This window comes from Phodopus roborovskii, unplaced genomic scaffold, assembly GCF_943737965.1.
Source record: "Phodopus roborovskii unplaced genomic scaffold, PHOROB, whole genome shotgun sequence".
Taxonomy (NCBI): domain Eukaryota; kingdom Metazoa; phylum Chordata; class Mammalia; order Rodentia; family Cricetidae; genus Phodopus; species Phodopus roborovskii.
Window position 1 is genome coordinate 1210602 of NW_026126434.1, and position 18943 is coordinate 1229544.

The following is an 18943-nucleotide window of genomic DNA, read 5'->3' on the forward strand; positions in this document are numbered from 1 at the left end:
ACACACACACACACACACATCTCCTGGGAAAAGGCCAGCCTCCTCAAGCCTTACCCTAGAAGCACAGGTAAAGTGCTTTCAGTTTTGTTTTTCTTTGGGGATTTCAGGGAATTGGGCCACTCGCCTGGAACCCTGAGAAGCAGACCCCACCCTCCTTGTGTCTGTGGTTGGCCCTGCTCAGATGCCATCTGGCTCTGGCTTTTAAGAAGCAATGTCACATCGGACAAGTCATTCTTTCTGAGCACAGTTCTGTCCACATTGGAAGGGCCGGGCATGACTGTTAAAATCTCACCCAGCTTACTCGTTTAGGATTGGCTATATAGCATCAGTGTCTGGCCTCCAAGCCTCTGTGGCACTCACCATCAGAGGGCTATCCCCTGTATTTGAGGCTGAAGCTCCTCACATTGCCCTCATCTTTGTCCAGGAAACAGGAGGCAACAGGAGGACAAAGGGAAATAGGAATCACACAGGCTCTGAAGATGTCTGCTAGAGGGTGGCAGCCCCTTGTACTCACACTCCATTGGCCCACCACTGTTATCAGGAAATGAGGTCAGCCAGTCAGCCAGTGTGGTGCGCAGGTGTGTGTGTGTGTGTGTGTGTGTGTGTGTGTGTGTGTGTGTTCCTCTAAGCAAGCATCTACAGCTTCTGTAGCCCACCACTCCTTTGCCTCCATCCTCTGGGCGTGGTGAGGGTACCAACGTTCTTGGATGGCAGTCAGAGCAACCCAGGTCTGAAGACTTTGCTATTGTGATGGGCTATTCCCAACTGGGGGATCCTGTGCTGCCCTGGACTTGCCTGGGGGAGGGGTGGGAAACATTCTCAAAGCTACACATAGTCCTCAGCCTTTGAGTTCCCGGCGCTGCTCTCATGGTTCTGCAGTAAGACAGGCCCTGCTTTGTAGGCTACCACAAGGCGTTTCTCAACCAGAAGAGACAGACCTGAAAGTGTAATACAGACGGAATGTTCAGATTCCTCACATGTGAGTTCAAGAGGCAATGAGGGGTCCCAGCCCCACATCTTCAAACACAGAAGTTATCGTGATTCAGCTGAGATTTTGGGGGGAGTTGTCAGTACCTCTTTCAGAATACCAAGAGCTCCGTTGGCTTGGCTAAGTTTAGAATTTAAAAATAAACTTTCTGTTCAGAATCTTAGAGGAGGAAGGAAGTCAGAAAAGTTGTCTGTGCCATGGAATAGGAACATTCAAGGAAGATGACTCTCCAGAGCCAAGTTCATAGCATGTTTCAGCTCTCAGTTATTATGTTTAGCAACAGGGATCTCTGGGACCCTTGTTTGCATCGCCCAGAGAGACTAGCATTTACTCAATAAATGAATTTTTGCTTTAGATTAAAATCAAGACCAAAATAAAAAAAAAATGAAACCTGTATTCAATGTGTAGAATTATGTCCCCATTCTTTCAGGGAGCAACAATCACTTGTAACCTAAAACCAGTCAGTGGGTCTCTGCAGCCAGATGGGGTGTTTCAAGGGCTTTGAATATGAGGAATGTTTTAACATTTCTTTGCAAGCTTAGATTCAAAGAGGACCTCTTTGGAAACTTGGCTGTGCTTTGTTTCCTGGCATGAGGATTGGCTGGCTGGATTTTTCCCTTCCACCCACAGTGCTGACAGGGTGGAGTGTACTTCCATGAAATTGTATGTTTCCAAAATAGTACCCACGGTTTTGCTTTACTGCAGTCAGAGTTGTATCTCTAACCAAAACAGAGAGGAACCCAACGATTCTAAAAACAGAATACCAGCTCTGCTTTCTCGGATCCTACAGGACGCCATCTTTTGTGTTTTACAGAGGGGCTTTCAGTGGGAAAGCAAACGGACAAAACAATTTCCACATTAGTCCATTGTTCTTATTTTTTTCCAGTCTCGCTAGTAACTGCCACAGTCTCATGTGGTGACAGTACACATCGCTATGGCTTCTCAGAGGCCTTTGTGGTCTGGATGTCTTCCAGGCTAGAGCATACATACAGCTGCATCCAAGCACAAGCCTACACCAACCTACGTGTGAGGAACATTCCAGTGCCCCTTGCTGTAGGACTGACACCACTGTTTCCTGTCACAGGATGACCTGAATGGAACCTGCCACATACGTGAGCTGGGCGTTTGGCCCAGTGGGTAGAGGGCTTTCCTATCATGATAGGAGGAGCAGGCGTTCAAGGTCATCCTTGGTTATGTAGGGAGTTGGAAGTCAGCCTGGACCATGTGAAACCAGCGACAGCAGAGGAGCTGGACCTGGGTGGACGTCCAAGTGTGAGACTTGGGAGAAGTGGGGCTGCTGCTTGTGGCTCTAGTGTGTTCCTGGTCACTGGGCTCACCCCCAGAAGAATCTGCCCACTTTCACTTCGGGGGTGAGATGGGAAACAACTTCAATTCTGGCACACAATGCGAGGACATCCTTAGAAACATTTCCCCTGGGGGCTGGAAGACAGCCCCATCCATCAGACAGCACAGTAAAGAGCTGTGCTGGCCCGGGTCGTGGCCAGCTGTGGTCCCCTGGAGGCAGAGACAGAGGCCTGGTCCCTTGCTGAGATGACAGCATACATGTTAACACCTGTGTGTCCTTCTGACTCAAAGGAATAAAAATAAGTGAGAACCACCATGAATGACAGAGGAGAAGAGCTGTCTCCAGAGAGGTTCAAATGTTGTGTAATTAGGATAAGGTGAGCTTTTACCTCCTGTCCCAGTTGAGTTTCCCCCCACCCCTCCCCACCTGGTCTGCTCAGTTTTCAGAATCCCTCTGCAGCTTTCCTCAATATACCTGAAGGCACCTTCTGGCCGGAGAGCCTGCTCTTGAGTTCTTAGGGGGTATTGTTGTTTGGTGCCGTTTAACATGTCTGGAGAGACACACAGGGCCCACAGTGGAAAGCTAACACCTTTCCTTGTCCCTCTTTCCGTTCTCATTCCCCCACTTCGAGTCTGAAAGTAGGATCTTCAGACTCGAAGTGGCTCGTCTTCAAAGACGCAACTGCGTTCACAGTGAACTCTTGGCGTTTCAAAGGAGTTTGATGACTTAAGGACCCTCACACTGGCTTCCTCTCGTCCCTCTAAGAACTGCTGGGGTTGCAGAGATGAAAGCCTCCTTCACAAGAGACTCCCGGGCACTTCCCAGGGTCTCTTGAAGAGAAGGTTACCTGGAGCGAGTGAGGTAATGTTCCCTGGAGAGCTGGCCCAGGGATGCAGTGAACAAGATGGCGGAGGAGGGCACCGAGGCTGTGTAGTGCTCTGAGATGAGAAGCATCTCTCTGGAGCCACAGGCCTCACTCCCTCCTCACACTCACTGAGCCTTCCTCCTGAGAGGTGTACCAGTGTGGTATGTTGTCAGTTAGCTGTTGCATAATTTCATTTTGGGACAAGGTCTCACTGTGTAGCCCAGGCTGGCCCAGATGTCACTGTATACCCTGGTCTGGGCTTAAATTTGTGATCTTCTTGTCTGAGTCCCTGGAGTGGCCGGATAACAGGTTCATGCCGCTGCCACATCTGGTGTAGATTTTTAAGACACCAGCATTTTTTGTGTTGAGATATGGCTGTGTGAGCGTTGCCAGTAAGAGAGGGTGTTTGTTCCTTCGTGTGAAGTCTTGGTGGAGTTCCTGGAATGCAGAGGAGCAGAGGAACTGAGGTTTTGATTGTAGCCTGGGTTCAGAGGAGAGACAGGCAAGCACTTGGCTATAGACCACTGTATGGGTCCATTGCCCTCTTTGAGAAACACATAACAACTGGGAAATATGAATGCTCCACACAAAGGAAATCATAATGCCAAAGGACATTACTGTGGTCATTCAGGATTCTTAGTGTTGGGTATTTTGATTTACCCTCGTCAAGATTCTAAGTTCATATGAAGTTGTGCTTTTATGTTATTTGTTCAGATTCTCACGAAGGAACAAATCATGGCTTCCTTTGCCCACTGCCAAGAACTGTCCCATCTCTCTTTCTCCCTCTCTCTCTCCCTCCCCCTCTCTCTTTCTCACTCCATTCTCTCCTTCACCACACACACACACACACACACACACACACACACACACACACACACACACACACACAGAGCCTTTCATTTCACGGGCTTTTTCACTGATCTTGATATTTCCTCCCTGTTAGTCTGAATGTTTTTTTTAGCATTAACAAAAGTGGCTTTTCATAGCCAGCAAATAACTTTGGCCGTAAGTTCTCCTGTCTAATTCTTTTCCTGTGTGCTAGGACTTGGGGGTAAGAGGAATCAGGCCTGTGGTGACTGACAGTTAGGGACAGAGCAGTGTCCACTGGGGGTGGCCTTTGATGGACAAGTAGACAAAAGGTTTTCTGCTGGTTGGCCTCGAAAGCTTAAAGGAGATCATTCCTTGATGCAGCCAAACATTATGGGCAGAAGGAAAATTCCTGACTGGATAGTGAAACCTGTAAAACGGTTGTGAATTTATCAGGTAGAAGTAGAAAACAAAAATTAGCTTTCTGTTGCACATTAAGTTTGATTTAAAATGATTTATTAAGTGACTCCCAATGTTTGCCCTTCAGATCTGAGTCTAGGTTTTTACCACCAAAGACTAATCTGTTTTGGTTTTCTGTTTGTTTTTGTTTTTGTTTTGCTCTGCCCTATAGATGAGGAGGGCTGAACTTGGCTGGGCTGGGCTGGGCAGAGGGTCAGTGTCATCTCCTCTGACAGGCACTAGACCAGTGTGTTCCTGCACCTGTGAGAGTCCTAGCCATAAGCAGTTCCTACCCCTGATTGTCCTTCTGTTGGGAACCTGGGGTGACCTTTGACTACAGAGTGCGAGAGCACACGGGCAGTCAGTATTTCCCAGATGGCTTTGCAGAGCAGTGTGGTTGCAGAGGTGACTGCGAGGGTGCCAGTCTGCAGAAGCTGTGTCCTGGAAGCGAACAGCTGGATCTGGGAGGTGTCTGAAGGCCGGGTCGTTCTGAGGGAGTGACTTTGGGAGCAGGGAGAACATGCACTGTGGCAGCTTGTGTGACATGTGGCTGCCCGTGCTGACTGCCTACACTGTGCTTTTGGAAAGGGTACTACTCCAGGTTGGAAATTTAAAACCAACTATTTTTTTATGTGTCTCAAACGTGTGAGGTGAAGCCTGGCTCTGAAAAAGCTTCAACAGGGCTCCACATTATTTGACCAACTAGAGATCCACGATCTGGTCTACCAGATTTTTACATTTATCAATTTTTATTTTTTAAGATTCATTTTTATTATTTTTTTATTGTATTCCTACCTCAATTAGGTAATCAAGATAGTGCCCCCACAAACATTCTCAGAGACCCATCTGCCATGGGTTCTAGATTTTTTCCAACTGACCATTGAGCTATCCAAAGCAGGTACTGTTGAGTGTTTCTGGAACATTCTTGGCCTCAGTTCATTCTGAGGGCCCACAAACAAACATTAGATGAGAATGTTCTCACAGGGAACTGGCTTCAGCACCTGTTACATCCGAAAGAGGGACACGGGGCAGAGGTCACTGTCTGTGTTTTGTAGAGATGACGCCACCGGTGTCACCTGTACATCCCACTGTGAACACCTGGCGCTGGCGCGCGCGTGCGTGTGTGTGTGTGTGTGTGTGTGTGTGTGTGTGTGTGTGTGTTTACGGTTGTTTTCTCTTCCTGGAACAGATACCAGTATTACCTGCAAGTAAAAAAGGATGTGCTTGAAGGACGATTACGGTGCACCCTGGAACAAGTGATCCGGCTTGCTGGCTTAGCTGTGCAAGGTAAGGCATCTATGGACTTCCATCTTCTGCTTTGGTGGGCTCCTCCAGAATGAACAGATTTGGTTAAGCAACCTCTGGCTGAGGCTTCCTGGTGATTTCAAGACGTTTTGCATTAAGATGAAAAGTTAGTGATTTGGGGTGGCAGGAGGGTGGGTTTCTCCAAGCTGCATGTAAGTCAGTCATGCTTGTTTGACTATGTTTCCATTATGGTTCTAACGGCAGAAACAGTGTTTAAATCCTGCCTGTAACTGAGGCTGCCTTTAGAGTGTGGGAGACATTGTCTCAGGATTATTCCACTGTAAGGTGTTGTCATATTCTGTATCCTGATGGTGTCAGCCAGTTACTGTCACCAATTAAGTGCAATAGCTGTCTGTACCTTACTGTCATGCAGATGAAGGGAGCAATTTAAATCCATGATGGCCATGTGACAAGGGACATGAGTTGTCTTTCACCTGTCCAGCTATTTTCAACCTTCTCTCTATTACAGAGTGTGTTATTTTCTGAGAGTTTAATGTGTGCTTTCTATTTTTAATTTTTATGTATGTGTATATGTGTGAGTGTGTTCCAGGTGTGCGTAGGGGCCAAAAGAGGGTTGTCAGATCTCCTGGAACTGGAGTTACAGGGGGCTATAAAGCATCATCTATGGGTGCTTGGAACCCAATTCATATCTTCTGAGAGAACAGCAAATGCTCTTAGCCACTGAGCCATTCTCCAGACTTGTATTTTATAAGTTTTTTTGAATGGTGGTTTAAATACATTTGCTCATATTGAAAATAGGAAGAGTGTGTTCAATTTTAAAAAGATTTTTCTTTTTTGTGTGTATGAGTATTTTGCCTACATGTGTGTATATGCACTATGGGTGCCATGCTTGGGGCATCCAGAAGAGGGCATCAGATCCACTGAAACTGTAGTTACAGGTGAGCCGCTATGTGGGTGCTAGAAACTGAACCCATATCCTCTGCAAGAGAAGCAAGTGTTCTTAATTGCTGAGTTGTTTCTACAACCCCAAGAGACTGATTTCCCTTTCAGTTCTTATTTTCTGCTGGCTGCAGAGTTGTTGCAGCGTGGGCTGTTGATAAGGAGCTATGAGCTAGACTTCCCATCCTACACTCAGAACTTGAACTCTTTGAGTGCTAATGTCTGAAGAGATGGATTCCTATGACATTTCACTCTGGGTGAAAATGCCCCAAATACATTGCATTCCTGTGTCCACCCAAGGAGCAGAAAGAGAAAACCAGCAGGCAGTCTCATGGGGGCGCTAGTGGTGGGTTAGTTGCAGTAACCCCAGAGCTCTGAGAAAATCCAGTGTGCCCCTCATCTTCAAATTGGGTGTTTCTTCTGGAAAAGGCTTTCTTTCCTGTCCCTGTGTGTACACCTCCTCTCACTGTTCATTCATTGGGCGTTTTCCGGGCACCCTGGGTGTTGCAAGATCCTTGAAGAAGTTGGTAGACTTTTTATTGCCTTCTTGAAGTGAACTATTTTGCCTGTCTTGTGAAACTTCCTTTAACTATGTAATGTTTGAAGTATCATTCTTGTGGGCTTGGTAGTAGGTAAAGTTATCGTCTGCAAGGATGAAGACCTGAATTCAGATGCCAAGAACCGCATAAGGTCGGGCACGTCTGTGTATGCATTGGAAGGGGCTTGCTCATAGAACAGTGAACTTCAGATTCAGTGGGAGATGATGCCTCTTAAATAAGGTTGCAGAAGCAACTGAGAAAGATATCGGAGAGATTGGCTTCTTGTCTTCATATACACACTTAGAAGGGTGCACCCACACAGGTGCATATCTCTCTCTCTCTCTCTCTCTCTCTCATACACACACACACACACACACACACACACACACTTACTTTCCTAACAATCCCTATTGGACCAATAGAAAGTCACACCCACAGAAGTAAAAGAGGCCATTGGAGATATGGCATGATTGAACTTGGTTCCTCTTTTGAGCTCCTCATCTGAATGACAGTTGCAGTCCATTTGTAGGGGGGATCATCACTGTCTCTGTGACTCTGTAGTGTTGACATTTCTGTGTGCAAAGCCAGCAAAAGGCAAGGTATTTCTGTGGATTCAGTTTGCACGTGCCCCAGCATACCATTGTGAGATGGCAACCAGGAACAGAATTCCTGGCATCTTGTGACATGTAAATGTGTTCAGGAGGTGTGAAGATTTTCAAAGTTGCTTGCCAAGGGTGATTCACAGTGGGGATTTCCAGCTGCAGATGCATTTCCAGCTACTTTTCTCCATCTTAACCTTGACGTAGAAAGTCCCCTTGGCAAACAGATATAGGATACCAACCAGTACACACTCAACAAACAAACACGGGTTGGTTTTAAAGTCTTTAAACAGCCTGTAGGGCTTACTTCCAAATTTCCCCTCTCTTCCTAAAAACCATCTAGTGGGGTTCACATGCCAACACTGATAGCTGCTAGGTAAATGTGGGGACAACAGCAAACTCAGCTTGGCACCAATCTTGTTTAATGGGGCTCAGGGAAATGCGGGCACAAGTTTGCCATGTTTTATCTTCACGTAACGATTGCTCTTGTTTCCCTGTCTTCTCAGCGGATTTTGGAGACTATAACCAATTTGATTCCCAAGAATTCCTCCGAGAATATGTCCTGTTTCCTATGGTGAGTTCACTTCTTTCTTTCTTTCTTTCTTTCTTTCTTTCTTTCTTTCTTTCTTTCTTTCTTTCCTTTTTCAGTGTTTCTTTCCTTGGACATTTCATTCTTTATTTTGAAATTTTCTGTGGCTCCTGGGAAGGAGATCTGCGTACTTTAATACAAGGACAAATTTTATGACGTACCAGGAGTGGGATGGGGGTGAGGCTCTTCCCATGTCAAGGTACTTTCTGATTTCCCCCAGCCCCCACCCCAGCTAGAACCTTGGTAGCATAGAGAAATAGCACCAAGTCTTGTTGGTTGATTTTAAATTTGTCACTTCTAACAGTGTTTGTTTTTCTTTTAATGGAATCTGTGCTTGTGTATATAGTCCTGTAATCTGCAAACACAGACTGTTTTACCTCTTCCTTTCCCATGCAGATCTTCATTTCTTCATTTATTGTTGCCCTACTTATTTTAGCTAGGTTGCTAGTCGCACTTGAATCAGGTGGTGAGTGTGGATTGGGAGGGTTCATAGCTCACTTGCTGAGCTTGTGTATCCATGGGTTCAGTCCTCAGGACCACAAAAGAAAACAAGAGATGGGGTAATGGAGGATGTCTTTCTGTATTATGTTTCTCTTACTGGTCGATGAATAAAACACTGTTTGGCCAATAGCCAGTAGAGGCAGGAAGATAGGTGGGACTAGGAGATGGAGAGCGTTCTGGGAAAGGTAGGCAGAGAGAGATGATGGCGGGGGGGGGAAGGCATGCCACGCAGCTGCCAAAGGAGTGACAGGTCCAGGAGTTCTCTGGTAAGCCAAGACCATATGGAAATACATAGATTTATAGAAATAGGTTAATATTTAAGACAGAGCTAGCCAATAAGAAGTCCTAGCCATTGGCCAAAGGTTTAAATTAACATAAGTCTTTTTGTGTTTATTTGGGGCTAAAGGGTGGTGGGATCTGGCAGTGATAGAAATTTAAGATTACACAAACAGATGATCTAGGGTCATGGCTTCGAAGAATTGGTGTTAAAAAACCTACAGTTTTAATGCAATCCCTGTCAAAAATCACAATGCCATTCTTCACAGAAACAGGAAAAACAAACTTAAAATGCATGTGTAGCCACAGAAGATCCCCAAGTAGCCAAAACAATCTTGCCATAGGGAGCAAGGCAGTAAACAGCATCTCTGCCTTGGCTCCTGCCTCCAGGTTCCTTCCCTGCTTGAGTTCCTTTCTTGACTTCCTTCAGTGCTGGACTACAGATGCAGATGCCAAATAAAGCCTTTCCTTTCCAACTTGCTTTTGGTCATGGCATTCCTTCATAGCTGTAGTAACCCAAATGCAGGCACCACCTGATGGTGCTGGCTTATAAACAGACTCATTGACCATTGGGTTGGAATAGAGCCCAGAAATATATCCACACTCATACAACCTATTTTTGACAGAGGTCAAGGATACAGTATGCTGTGTTGGAGAGCTTGGCATCCACATGAAATGGGATGGATTTGAGGCCTTAATGTCACCCAGTGTATACGAATCAGTTTCAAGTGGATTAAGATGCAGGCATAAGTCCCCAGACTTTAAAATGTTAGAGGAAGACAGAGGGGGCTCAAGAACTTTGTCTTGGTGATGGTTTTCCTGCATACGACCCCTAAAATACAAGTATGTACGAAGCAGTAGGAACGCATCAAAATAAAGAACTTCTGCACAAGGAAAATATTTGCAAATCATACTTTGGACAAGGGGCTTGTAGCCAAATCTGTGGAGCTCAAATGTGATAATAAGAAAACACAGAATCCTATTATAAAATGCACAGGATATCTGAATAGACATTTCTCAAAAGATGATTAATTAATCCAGGAGATACATGAAAAAATACTCAGCATCACTGATCTTCATCAGGGAGTGTCCATTTAAATTCCAGTGGAATACTGCTTCATTACTGCTGGGATAACTGTTGTCAAAGAGCAGTCGGGAGGTTGTGGGTAGAATGGACCTATGGCTATCACTCAGTGTGTTGCCAGTGTTTCGGGGCAGGAATGGAAGAGACAAGCTTTCCTCATAAATACATATGGTTATTATCTGCCAAGAAGACACTTGTCTACCAAGTCCTCTTCATTTGGAACAGTTTGGCTCCTCCAAAATACCGAACTACCCCAGGCCTTGGGAGTTAGGTGTTGTCTGCTGGCAAGTGCCCTGCCAAATCTGTCAGTGGGATCATTGTCCCCCTGCCTACTCCTCAGGAAAGCCCTACTGCTTGCCCATCTGTGGGCAGCACCTGTCAGCCATTCCCATTTACGAATGGCACCTGGGTGAGCACTGTCAGCCCCTTCCGTGTTTGAACCCGCTCATTGTTATTTATTTTTGTCAGTTAGAATGCCAGGTCTGGGGTCCTAAAGGCAGAGACCCCGTGGCCACTGCTGTCTGGCATATGGTGTGTGTTCATACATGTTTCTAGAATGAAGTAAAACTGCCCATTCCTGAGTTGTTTGGAGCATAGACCAGTGTCACCCCTGGGGAATTCTGTTTCCAGGTTGGTGGCTTCACTGAGAAGAGTTTTAGGGGGGATGACTGAACACATCGAGAAGGCGCGTTGTGGAAGAGCCCAGCTTGCAAGCAGCCCTGAGTGCCATCTGCTGGGTCTGCTTTTACAAACTGCCACTCGCATGTTTACCTTCTTGGGGTTTTTTGTTTGTTTGTTTTGTTTGTTTATTTTTTCAGTTGTTTTGTCCCAATTGCTGACCTGGGTAATAGACCCCTGGGAATGGAGCCGTACAAGAGCTACAGTAGTGGGTATTTCCAGGGTGAGATTTGCCAGGTCAGGGTGGGATTCTATAGTTTAGGAGTTACAACCAGGATTTGACCTGGGGAGGAACCACATGTACCTTGGGGGAGTTAGGAAAGGCTCAGAGATGACTGGGATGTCACCTGTGCCTTACTTAGTGTGAAAGATGTAGAGCAGAGGGGACCAGGCATGACCGGGACAGGGAAGAAAGAAGAGGTGGATGTAGGTATTCAAATTTAGATGAAATAAAATCAGAGGTTGAGTCCCCTAGTTGATTGGCCACATATTAACTGCTCAGTAGCCGTGTGTGTGTCTAGGGGAAAGATCAGAAGTTGTTTTTGTTTGTTTGTTTGTTTGTTTGTTTGTTTTAACTGGCCTCCAAGTCTCCATGGGCAGTGATGAGTATGGCACTGGTGGTTGCCTGTGCTCATGGCTGAACTGGGAAGCCCTCATCTTTCTTTTCTGAGCACACATCCTCAGCCACCCAATGCAGTGACCTGTCCTGGGTGGTCTGTGGTCTGAAACACATAGTTGCCGAGGCTGCATAGGGGCTAGCACCCTTACTGGCCACACAACCTGGAGTAAGTTAGCTGATGGTCCAAAGCCTCAGTCGTCTCATCCGAAGTGAGAATAAGCCCATCCCCACTGTGAAGATGAAGGAGAACATCTGTATGAGGTACCCAGCTCGGTCCAGAGTAGCCAGTTATTTGGTTGTGTTACTATTATGGTGACCCTCTCTATGATGTGCAAATATGAGCTGTCTGCGTTTTGAAATGCAAGCCAACAGGATAAGCAGAGGGACAGACTACTGTTATACAGTTTTGTGTAATCGAAACCTCATGTCTAAGAATACAGAAGTCATATACCATACATCGAGTTTAGTTCAGTCAATATTTATTGAGTGTTTACTTTGTATTATGAACTTGGAAGGGTCAGTGTGGGAAAGCCTTGTGGCATGACTGACCTCTTAAGGGCATGGGAGAATTACTGCCCTTGAGGGACCCAGATTCTAGCAGGGGAAGGAAAGCAAGGGATGAAATAGGATGGTGGATAGATAACCACAGAAGAAACAATATAGACAGAGCATACAGAAGGGATGCGAAGGGCCCCCACCACAGAGGAGCTGTGTCCAGAGGAGGAAGGCACCATGGAGTATCGCTAGTGATACTTGCAATGGGATGTTTCCCATTGTGTAGTGGGACTGTGTGGTCACGAGTGTACACCGGAGACAGTAAAAACTGTGTTGAGAACAGAAGCTTGCCCCAGGCTCTGAACTCTGGAAGGAGTGGCTTGGTCCCACTGAAGATAGGTCCAGATGCCAGGCCCAGGTGTTGAGCTAATTGTGCAAGCGGTGGGGAGCCCTGGAAAGTTGTCGACTTTCTGCTCCGTTCTGCTGGAGCTCTCAAAGGGAAACCTGCATTCCTGTGCTGGGGGAGGGAAGACAGATGAATGGCCCTGTTTGATCTCCCTTAGTCACTGAGTCGTCAGATGCCATTTCCTCAGCAGAGAAAAGAACAAAGCTGTGTACACAGGCGTCCACAGGTGTGTGGCTATGGCACACACCCTGCCATTTGTCATTCAGCCACTGCCACACTCACACATCTCTGGGGTATACATACCTCTGCCACCACCACCCCCACACACACACACACAGGTGGAGGCATTGAGTTGAGTATAATAGCAGAAGGGTGCCTTTGGGCATTTTTCAAAGTTGGAACTGGGGGTTTAACGGAGCCTTTTGATCTTCACTTCAGTTTATTCTGTTGTTCTGTGCCTTTTAGAATTAGCACCTGGTGTGGCTTGGGATGCTTGCAGCCAGTGTCTGAGGCACACAACACTCTTGAAGTATTATAGCTAAAAGCTTGCTTATTTCCCAGGGTTCCATTGGGTCATCTCAGTGGCTGTCTAGATGTCAATCAGTCAGCAGCCTAACCCCCTCCCCTTCACCACACCTCTCCTCTCCTGTTGCCCAGGACTTTAGAACTTGCTAAAACCACAGAGCAGAACTTCCAGGACATACTTTTTTTCCCAGAAGTTATTCATGCATGATTGTAGAATGTCATATAGACATTTGAGCTTATAGTCAAATTCTTTTTTTTTTAATTTATTATTTTACATGTCAATCCCAGTTCCCTCTCCCTCCGTCCCTCCTTCCCTCCTTTCCTCCCTTTTACCCTCTCTGCCCTCTCACATGCACCCTAACCACCCTCCCCTCCCCTCCCCCCACCCAAATTCCATATGTAGGGGAATGCCATCCAGTTGGGTCAGGTAGATCTGACAGATCATTTGAAGTAGGGACTAGGGCTTCTCTGTTCCAGGACATACTTACAGGTTCCTGTTTTAGTTTCTAGTGACACAAGTTTCTCACAATGTTGTTCTCAGATGGAGCTGTTCCTTTGTTTGTTTATGTTTTTTTCCAAGACATGGTTTCTCTGTGTAACAGCTTCGGCTGTCCTGGAACTCACTTTGCAGGCCAGGCTGGCCTCGAACTCACAGAGTGCTTCCCGAGTGCTCGGATTAAAGGTGCTTGTCACCACACCTGGCTAGATGGATTAGTTCTTAATAGTTAAGTGTCCACTTTGGGAATGATATAAAGGGTTTCATCCATGAGGCAAACCTCTATATAAATGCTATTTTATGTTTTTGTTTGTGTTCGTGTGTGTGTGTGTGTGTGTGTCTGTGTGTGTATGTGTGTGTGTGTGTGTGTGGTATGACCATAAGTCAGCCCTGGATATCATCTCCATGGTGCTGATCCACCTTGGGTTTTGAAACTGGCTTTCTTGTTTGCTTTGAATCTACACACTAGGCTACATTTCAGGCCACTGAGCCCTAATTTCCACCTTCCCAGACCACGAACCACCCAAGCCATCATTTTTTCCACATGGGTTCAAAGGGTAGAACTCAGGGCCTCATACTTACATGGTGGGCATTTTACTGACACTTTTATGAATCCATTCAGACTTCAACTTCAACCCTGCACCCGGGACAGTATGAGTGGGGAGGAGCCCTCAGTGGGGTGTGGCTGGAAGACTCTTGCCATCACCTGTACAGCTTAGGGGACAGAGATGTATGCTTCCCCTGACAGCCTGACAGCCCTGTGTCCCTTTTCACTGAGACATTACACATGTGTAGCCCTACAAAAGTTCCCTGAGATGTGTTTCAACTCCTCCTCTGTTGACCAGCAAGTAACATCAGAAGGAGCCAGCTCTACCATCAATGCAGTTTAAATACATCGCCTGGAATTTCAGAGGTAGACAGAACATCCTAGCACAGTTGATTCCGGTGCTTAACTCTTAAAAATGATAGCCTAGGAACTCATTGGCTCCTACCCCGATTGTCAAAAATACACAGCCACAGGCTGGGAAGATGGCTACACTGTAGAGTGCTTGCAAAGACATGAGTTTGATTCCTAGAGGCCGTGTGAAAGCAAAGCTGGCTTGCAATCCCAGTGCTCAGGAGGCAGAGCCGGGCAGGTCCCTGGAGATTTCTGGCTAACTGGCCTAACCTCCCTGGTGAGTTCCAGGCTAGTGAGAGCCCTTGTGTTTAAAAACAAACAAACAACAAAAACCAGCTAACACACCAAGGTGACCTACATCGAGGAATAAGAGCTGAAGTCATTTTCTGCTATCTACACACACACACTACACAAACATATACCAAGCAGCTTAATAAAAGTACATGTGGGAAGCAGACAGGCAGGGGAGAATATTGTTGCTGGAGTCTCAGTGGCTATGGTGACAGGAGCTGCCTGGGTCCTATGGGCTATGGTAGGAGCTGTGTGCAACAGCAGAGACTGAACACTTGAGCCCATTCTTCTGCAGGAGAGAGAGGAGGGGTGTGTCACTGGGGTCACCTGACAGGGAGCCATTGACAGATGCCACCCCTGACCTGAGTGTCCTGTTCTTCCAGGATTTGGCCCTCGAGGAGGCTGTTCTAGAGGAGCTGACCCAGAAGGTGGCCCAGGAGCACAAAGCACACAGGTAAGGCAGATGGAGACAGAGTCTGTCCAGCCAGCACAGCCACTGTGGGCCAGGGCCTTCATGGCTCTGTCTATCCCTGGGTCCCTGGCTCCTTGCTTCTATCCTGTGACTGACTGGGCTCAATGCGCTTGTTCTGTGTGGAGCTTGGGGGTGGGGTGGGAATGGGGGTGAGGGTGGCTGTGCTCCCCTGCTTCCTTCCCCCTCTCCTCTCCATGCTCTTTCCTATCCCTTCACCCTCCTCCCTCTTTATAATTTTTCCTGAGCAAAGTAGTATCTTTTAAAAGCAGACAGCATCGTTTACAGGGAGGTATCAAATAGTGCTTTTAAGGCTACGTCTCTTGATTGAGTAATTTACCTTCCTTTTTTTTTTTTTTTTTTTTTTTTTTTTTGAGTAAAAGGCCTGGGGAAGTTAATGCTGCCACCTTAACAAGGTGCCACCCTCCCAGGTGGAAATGATTGCCATCCCCCGGAACTTGGGGCTGCATGTGGTACAGCTCTGGAATTTGCCATTAGTGCAGCAGTGCTGTCTGCTGACTTTGTACTGCTACCCATTTCCTCCTGTGGTACTGTTTTGATTGTAGTGGGATCCTGCCAGCAGAAGCCGAGCTGATGTACATCAATGAAGTGGAGCGTTTGGATGGATTTGGACAGGAGACCTTCCCGGTGAAGGTAACACACCTTTCCCGCCATGGGCCAGAGTGATGTCCCCTTCAGTGTCATGTGACATCAGTTGATGTCTTAGTTAACTTTTCCTCCCCATGACAAAAAAGAAAAGACCCTACAAGAAGCAGCCTGTGGGAGGGAGGTTGGCTCAGAGTTCAAGGGGGGGCAGCCTTGGGTGCTGGAGAAGGCATTGGGCAGTTGGTTACAGTGCATAAATAAAAGCAACCAGGACGCATGGTCATCAGGAAGTAGAATTTTGCAGTAAAGCCTCAAGACTTGTCCCCAGTGGCCCACCTCCTCCAGCAAGTTTCCATCACCTTCCCAAACAGTACTTCCAGCTGGGATGACATTTTCAAACCATGAACTTGGGGTGCGTGGGGGAGGGGAGAGTGCAGTTCTCATTCTAACCACAGCAGTCAGGAACTCACATTAGGTTTAGATAAAGCAAGTGCTTTTTCTGAGCTCAGAGATTTTGGGATTGATCTTCAGCAGATTATATTCATCTGCTAGGATGGTCATCTAAGTGGGTCCCTGTGCCATTGCATCTTCAGTTATCAAGGCCAGATCTGTCTTCATACCACAGGACAAGTAGCGATGTCCTGTGGATGTGGGCAGCGAGGCTGGCTGGCAGTTTTCTTGTGCTTTCTTTGCTCTTCCCTGGATGTGGGGTGATTGTCAGTGAGACAGACTGAAGCAGCTCCATGTGCAATTGTGTTTATTATTTCTCCAGCTCTGCAGAGATGTGTGTGGCGTGTGTTCTGTGGAAGCTATGCCTAGCCAATCGTTAAAGCCCTTCACGTGCATCTCCTGTAACTGTCCCGCCTACTGCAGTGGGTGTGGCTGAGCCCATCATGGAGCCCATAATCCAGACTCATTTTCTCTTTTCTTCTGACCAACTCTTCAACAGATGAAGTTCTGTCAGAAACCCAGTGCTGCTGGGAGTTGCCTGTGATTTCGGCACATACTCTTCACTTGGTGTTGGCGATGCCGACTGCTCTACACACACTCTGCTCCTGCTCTGTTGTTTGCTTGCAATTTGCCTTAATGAGAGCTGCCTGTGAGCATGCAGCAGCATTGAGCAAGGGGCTAAATGGCTGTTTTCCTGGATTGTTTAATTTTCTTTTGCTTCCCTAATGGCCGCCCTTGATAGGGCTGTAATCCATTTTCCTTGCAGTAATGCCTGGCAAGGCCATCTGCAGCCCACTTACAGCAGCCCTTATATAGTCTGATAGTTCGGGTCACTGATAAATCAGTAAATTTTTCTCTGTTTTTACCAAGCCAGCTTCTCTGCCTGGAAGTTGGGGGTTTCATGGTTGCCATCATTTGCTTATTTTTAGTGTTTGAACTATATATACGAAGGGAGGGCACTTTAGCTAACGCCGAAGTCTACTTTATAGAGCTTCCATGTCTCCCTAGCAGGCTCTTCAGTTTCTAGTAATTTCTTTAGGAAGTTAGCTGCCTACTTTGGAATAGGCGGGACCAGCATTGCTGATCTTTGGGGGAACTTTACTGAGATGCTGGATTCCCCCAATATATCTGTCCCCGATGGAGGTGACCCATCCATAGACCCCCATGATGCTGGGTGACTCAGGATGGTGGGGGGGGAAGCAAACAATATTAGGGGTGGGGAGTGGCCTGCCTTGAAGTTTGCACAAGCAGACAGCAGAGTGTGTGGGTAAATGATAAGATGAACAATGTCTCCTATGTGCACTACCATTTAGGGCCCACTTCTCCATAGGTCCCCCAAATGTCCCCAGCCCTCCTTGGGCACTGTCTGCCTTTCCTAACCCTCCACACACACTCATGTAGCTGCTGGCTGAGCTGCTCCCATACTGATGGAGCCTGTGGGCTCATAGAAGGTTGCACAGACATGGCTCAGCCCAGGACTACAGCTCAAGAACTCTGGGCAGTGGGGTACCCAGCACTTAAGTTTGATGCAGTGCGATGCCTGCAGAGTCCAGTGTGGTACAGCTCTTCCATCGTCTTGCTCCAGGGATGTCTCTTCCTGAGTCACGTTTACACCTGACTCTGGTGTGGACCTGCAGGCGAAGGCCCCGGCGGACTCCTGTGGGGCCTCCGTTCCCTCCGTCTCATGCCCCACCCCACTCCTCCCAGTCACCATCGCGTGTCCACGGTCAGTGTGGATAGCCAAGCATTGCCCTGCAGTGTTTACAACAGGGGCTGATGGGAGAATCCGGCAGCCTGCAAGAGGCAGAGGCTGCAGGAAGAATCCTTTGGTAAGGTGCTTACCCAGCACTTACCCAGTGTGCACCAAGCCCTGGGTTCAGTTCCCATCTCCATGTATGCTGGCACATGTCTGTAATCCCAGTATGTGGGAGGTGCAGGAATGAAGACCAGAAGTTCAAAGTCACCCTTGGTTACATAGTGAGTTTCATGACAGTTGGGATATAATAAGCCCCTGATTAAAAATAAAAACAATCATTAAGACAGTTTAAACATTTCAGAAATTAAACATGTATCAGAAATGGGATGGAGAGATGGATCAGTGGTTAAGAGCACTTGCTGCTTCTGCAGAGGACACAGGTTTGTTTCCCAGCACCCACAAGGCAGCTCACAGCTGTCCTTAACTATAGTCCTAGGGATTCTGCCATCCTCTTTACCCTACGTGGGTACCAGATATGCATTAAGAGAATAGACCTATGTGCAGGCAAAAGACCCATAGAATAAAAACAGATATTTTAAAAATATATGCTAGAAATGGGAGACAGTGGAGAAATTAAGGATGAAATTGGAAACATCTCATTGGGAGACAGGAGAAAACAGCTGGCAGACCATCTGGAATGTTGTATATCTGAGTAATTTGGGTTCTGAAAAAAGGGACCCCAGGGAACATGAGGGAGTGTTTTGGGGGTGGGACCACCTGTGGGAATGAGGACCAGGATAGAAGGAGGGGCTGGAGAGAAAGCAAAGCTTAGACCCTAGCAGGGTGAAGGTGGGTAAAATTTTACACAAACCCAAATGATATCCAGCTCTTCAAAGTATGTAGATGGGTAGCCTTTTCTTTATAAATAAATAAATAAATAAATAAATAAATAAATAAATAAATAAATAAATAAATAAATAAATCAAGGAATGAAAGAGAAAGGGAAATTAACTGCAACTTCAGTAGAAGTTCCTGAAGGAAAAATATTCTACAAGTCTGAGAGAATCATGAAATTGCCTCTAAATAGAATGTGGAA

General features: G+C 46.7%; 1 protein-coding gene across 2 annotated transcripts in view; it reads left to right on the forward strand.

Annotated features, from left to right (window-relative positions):
* Ptpn14 (protein tyrosine phosphatase non-receptor type 14) overlaps positions 1-18943 on the forward strand; it is a 185231-nt gene that overhangs the window by 24945 nt on the left and 141343 nt on the right. For both annotated transcript variants that reach the window (XR_007834671.1, XM_051186609.1), the window contains exons 3-6: positions 5615-5712; positions 8275-8342; positions 15010-15080; positions 15662-15749. Coding sequence is in view for 1 of the 2 variants with exons in the window: in XM_051186609.1 (XP_051042566.1) it covers positions 5615-5712; positions 8275-8342; positions 15010-15080; positions 15662-15749 (325 nt within the window). In the remaining variant the exon portion in view is untranslated. The remainder of the gene's footprint in view (positions 1-5614; positions 5713-8274; positions 8343-15009; positions 15081-15661; positions 15750-18943) is intronic.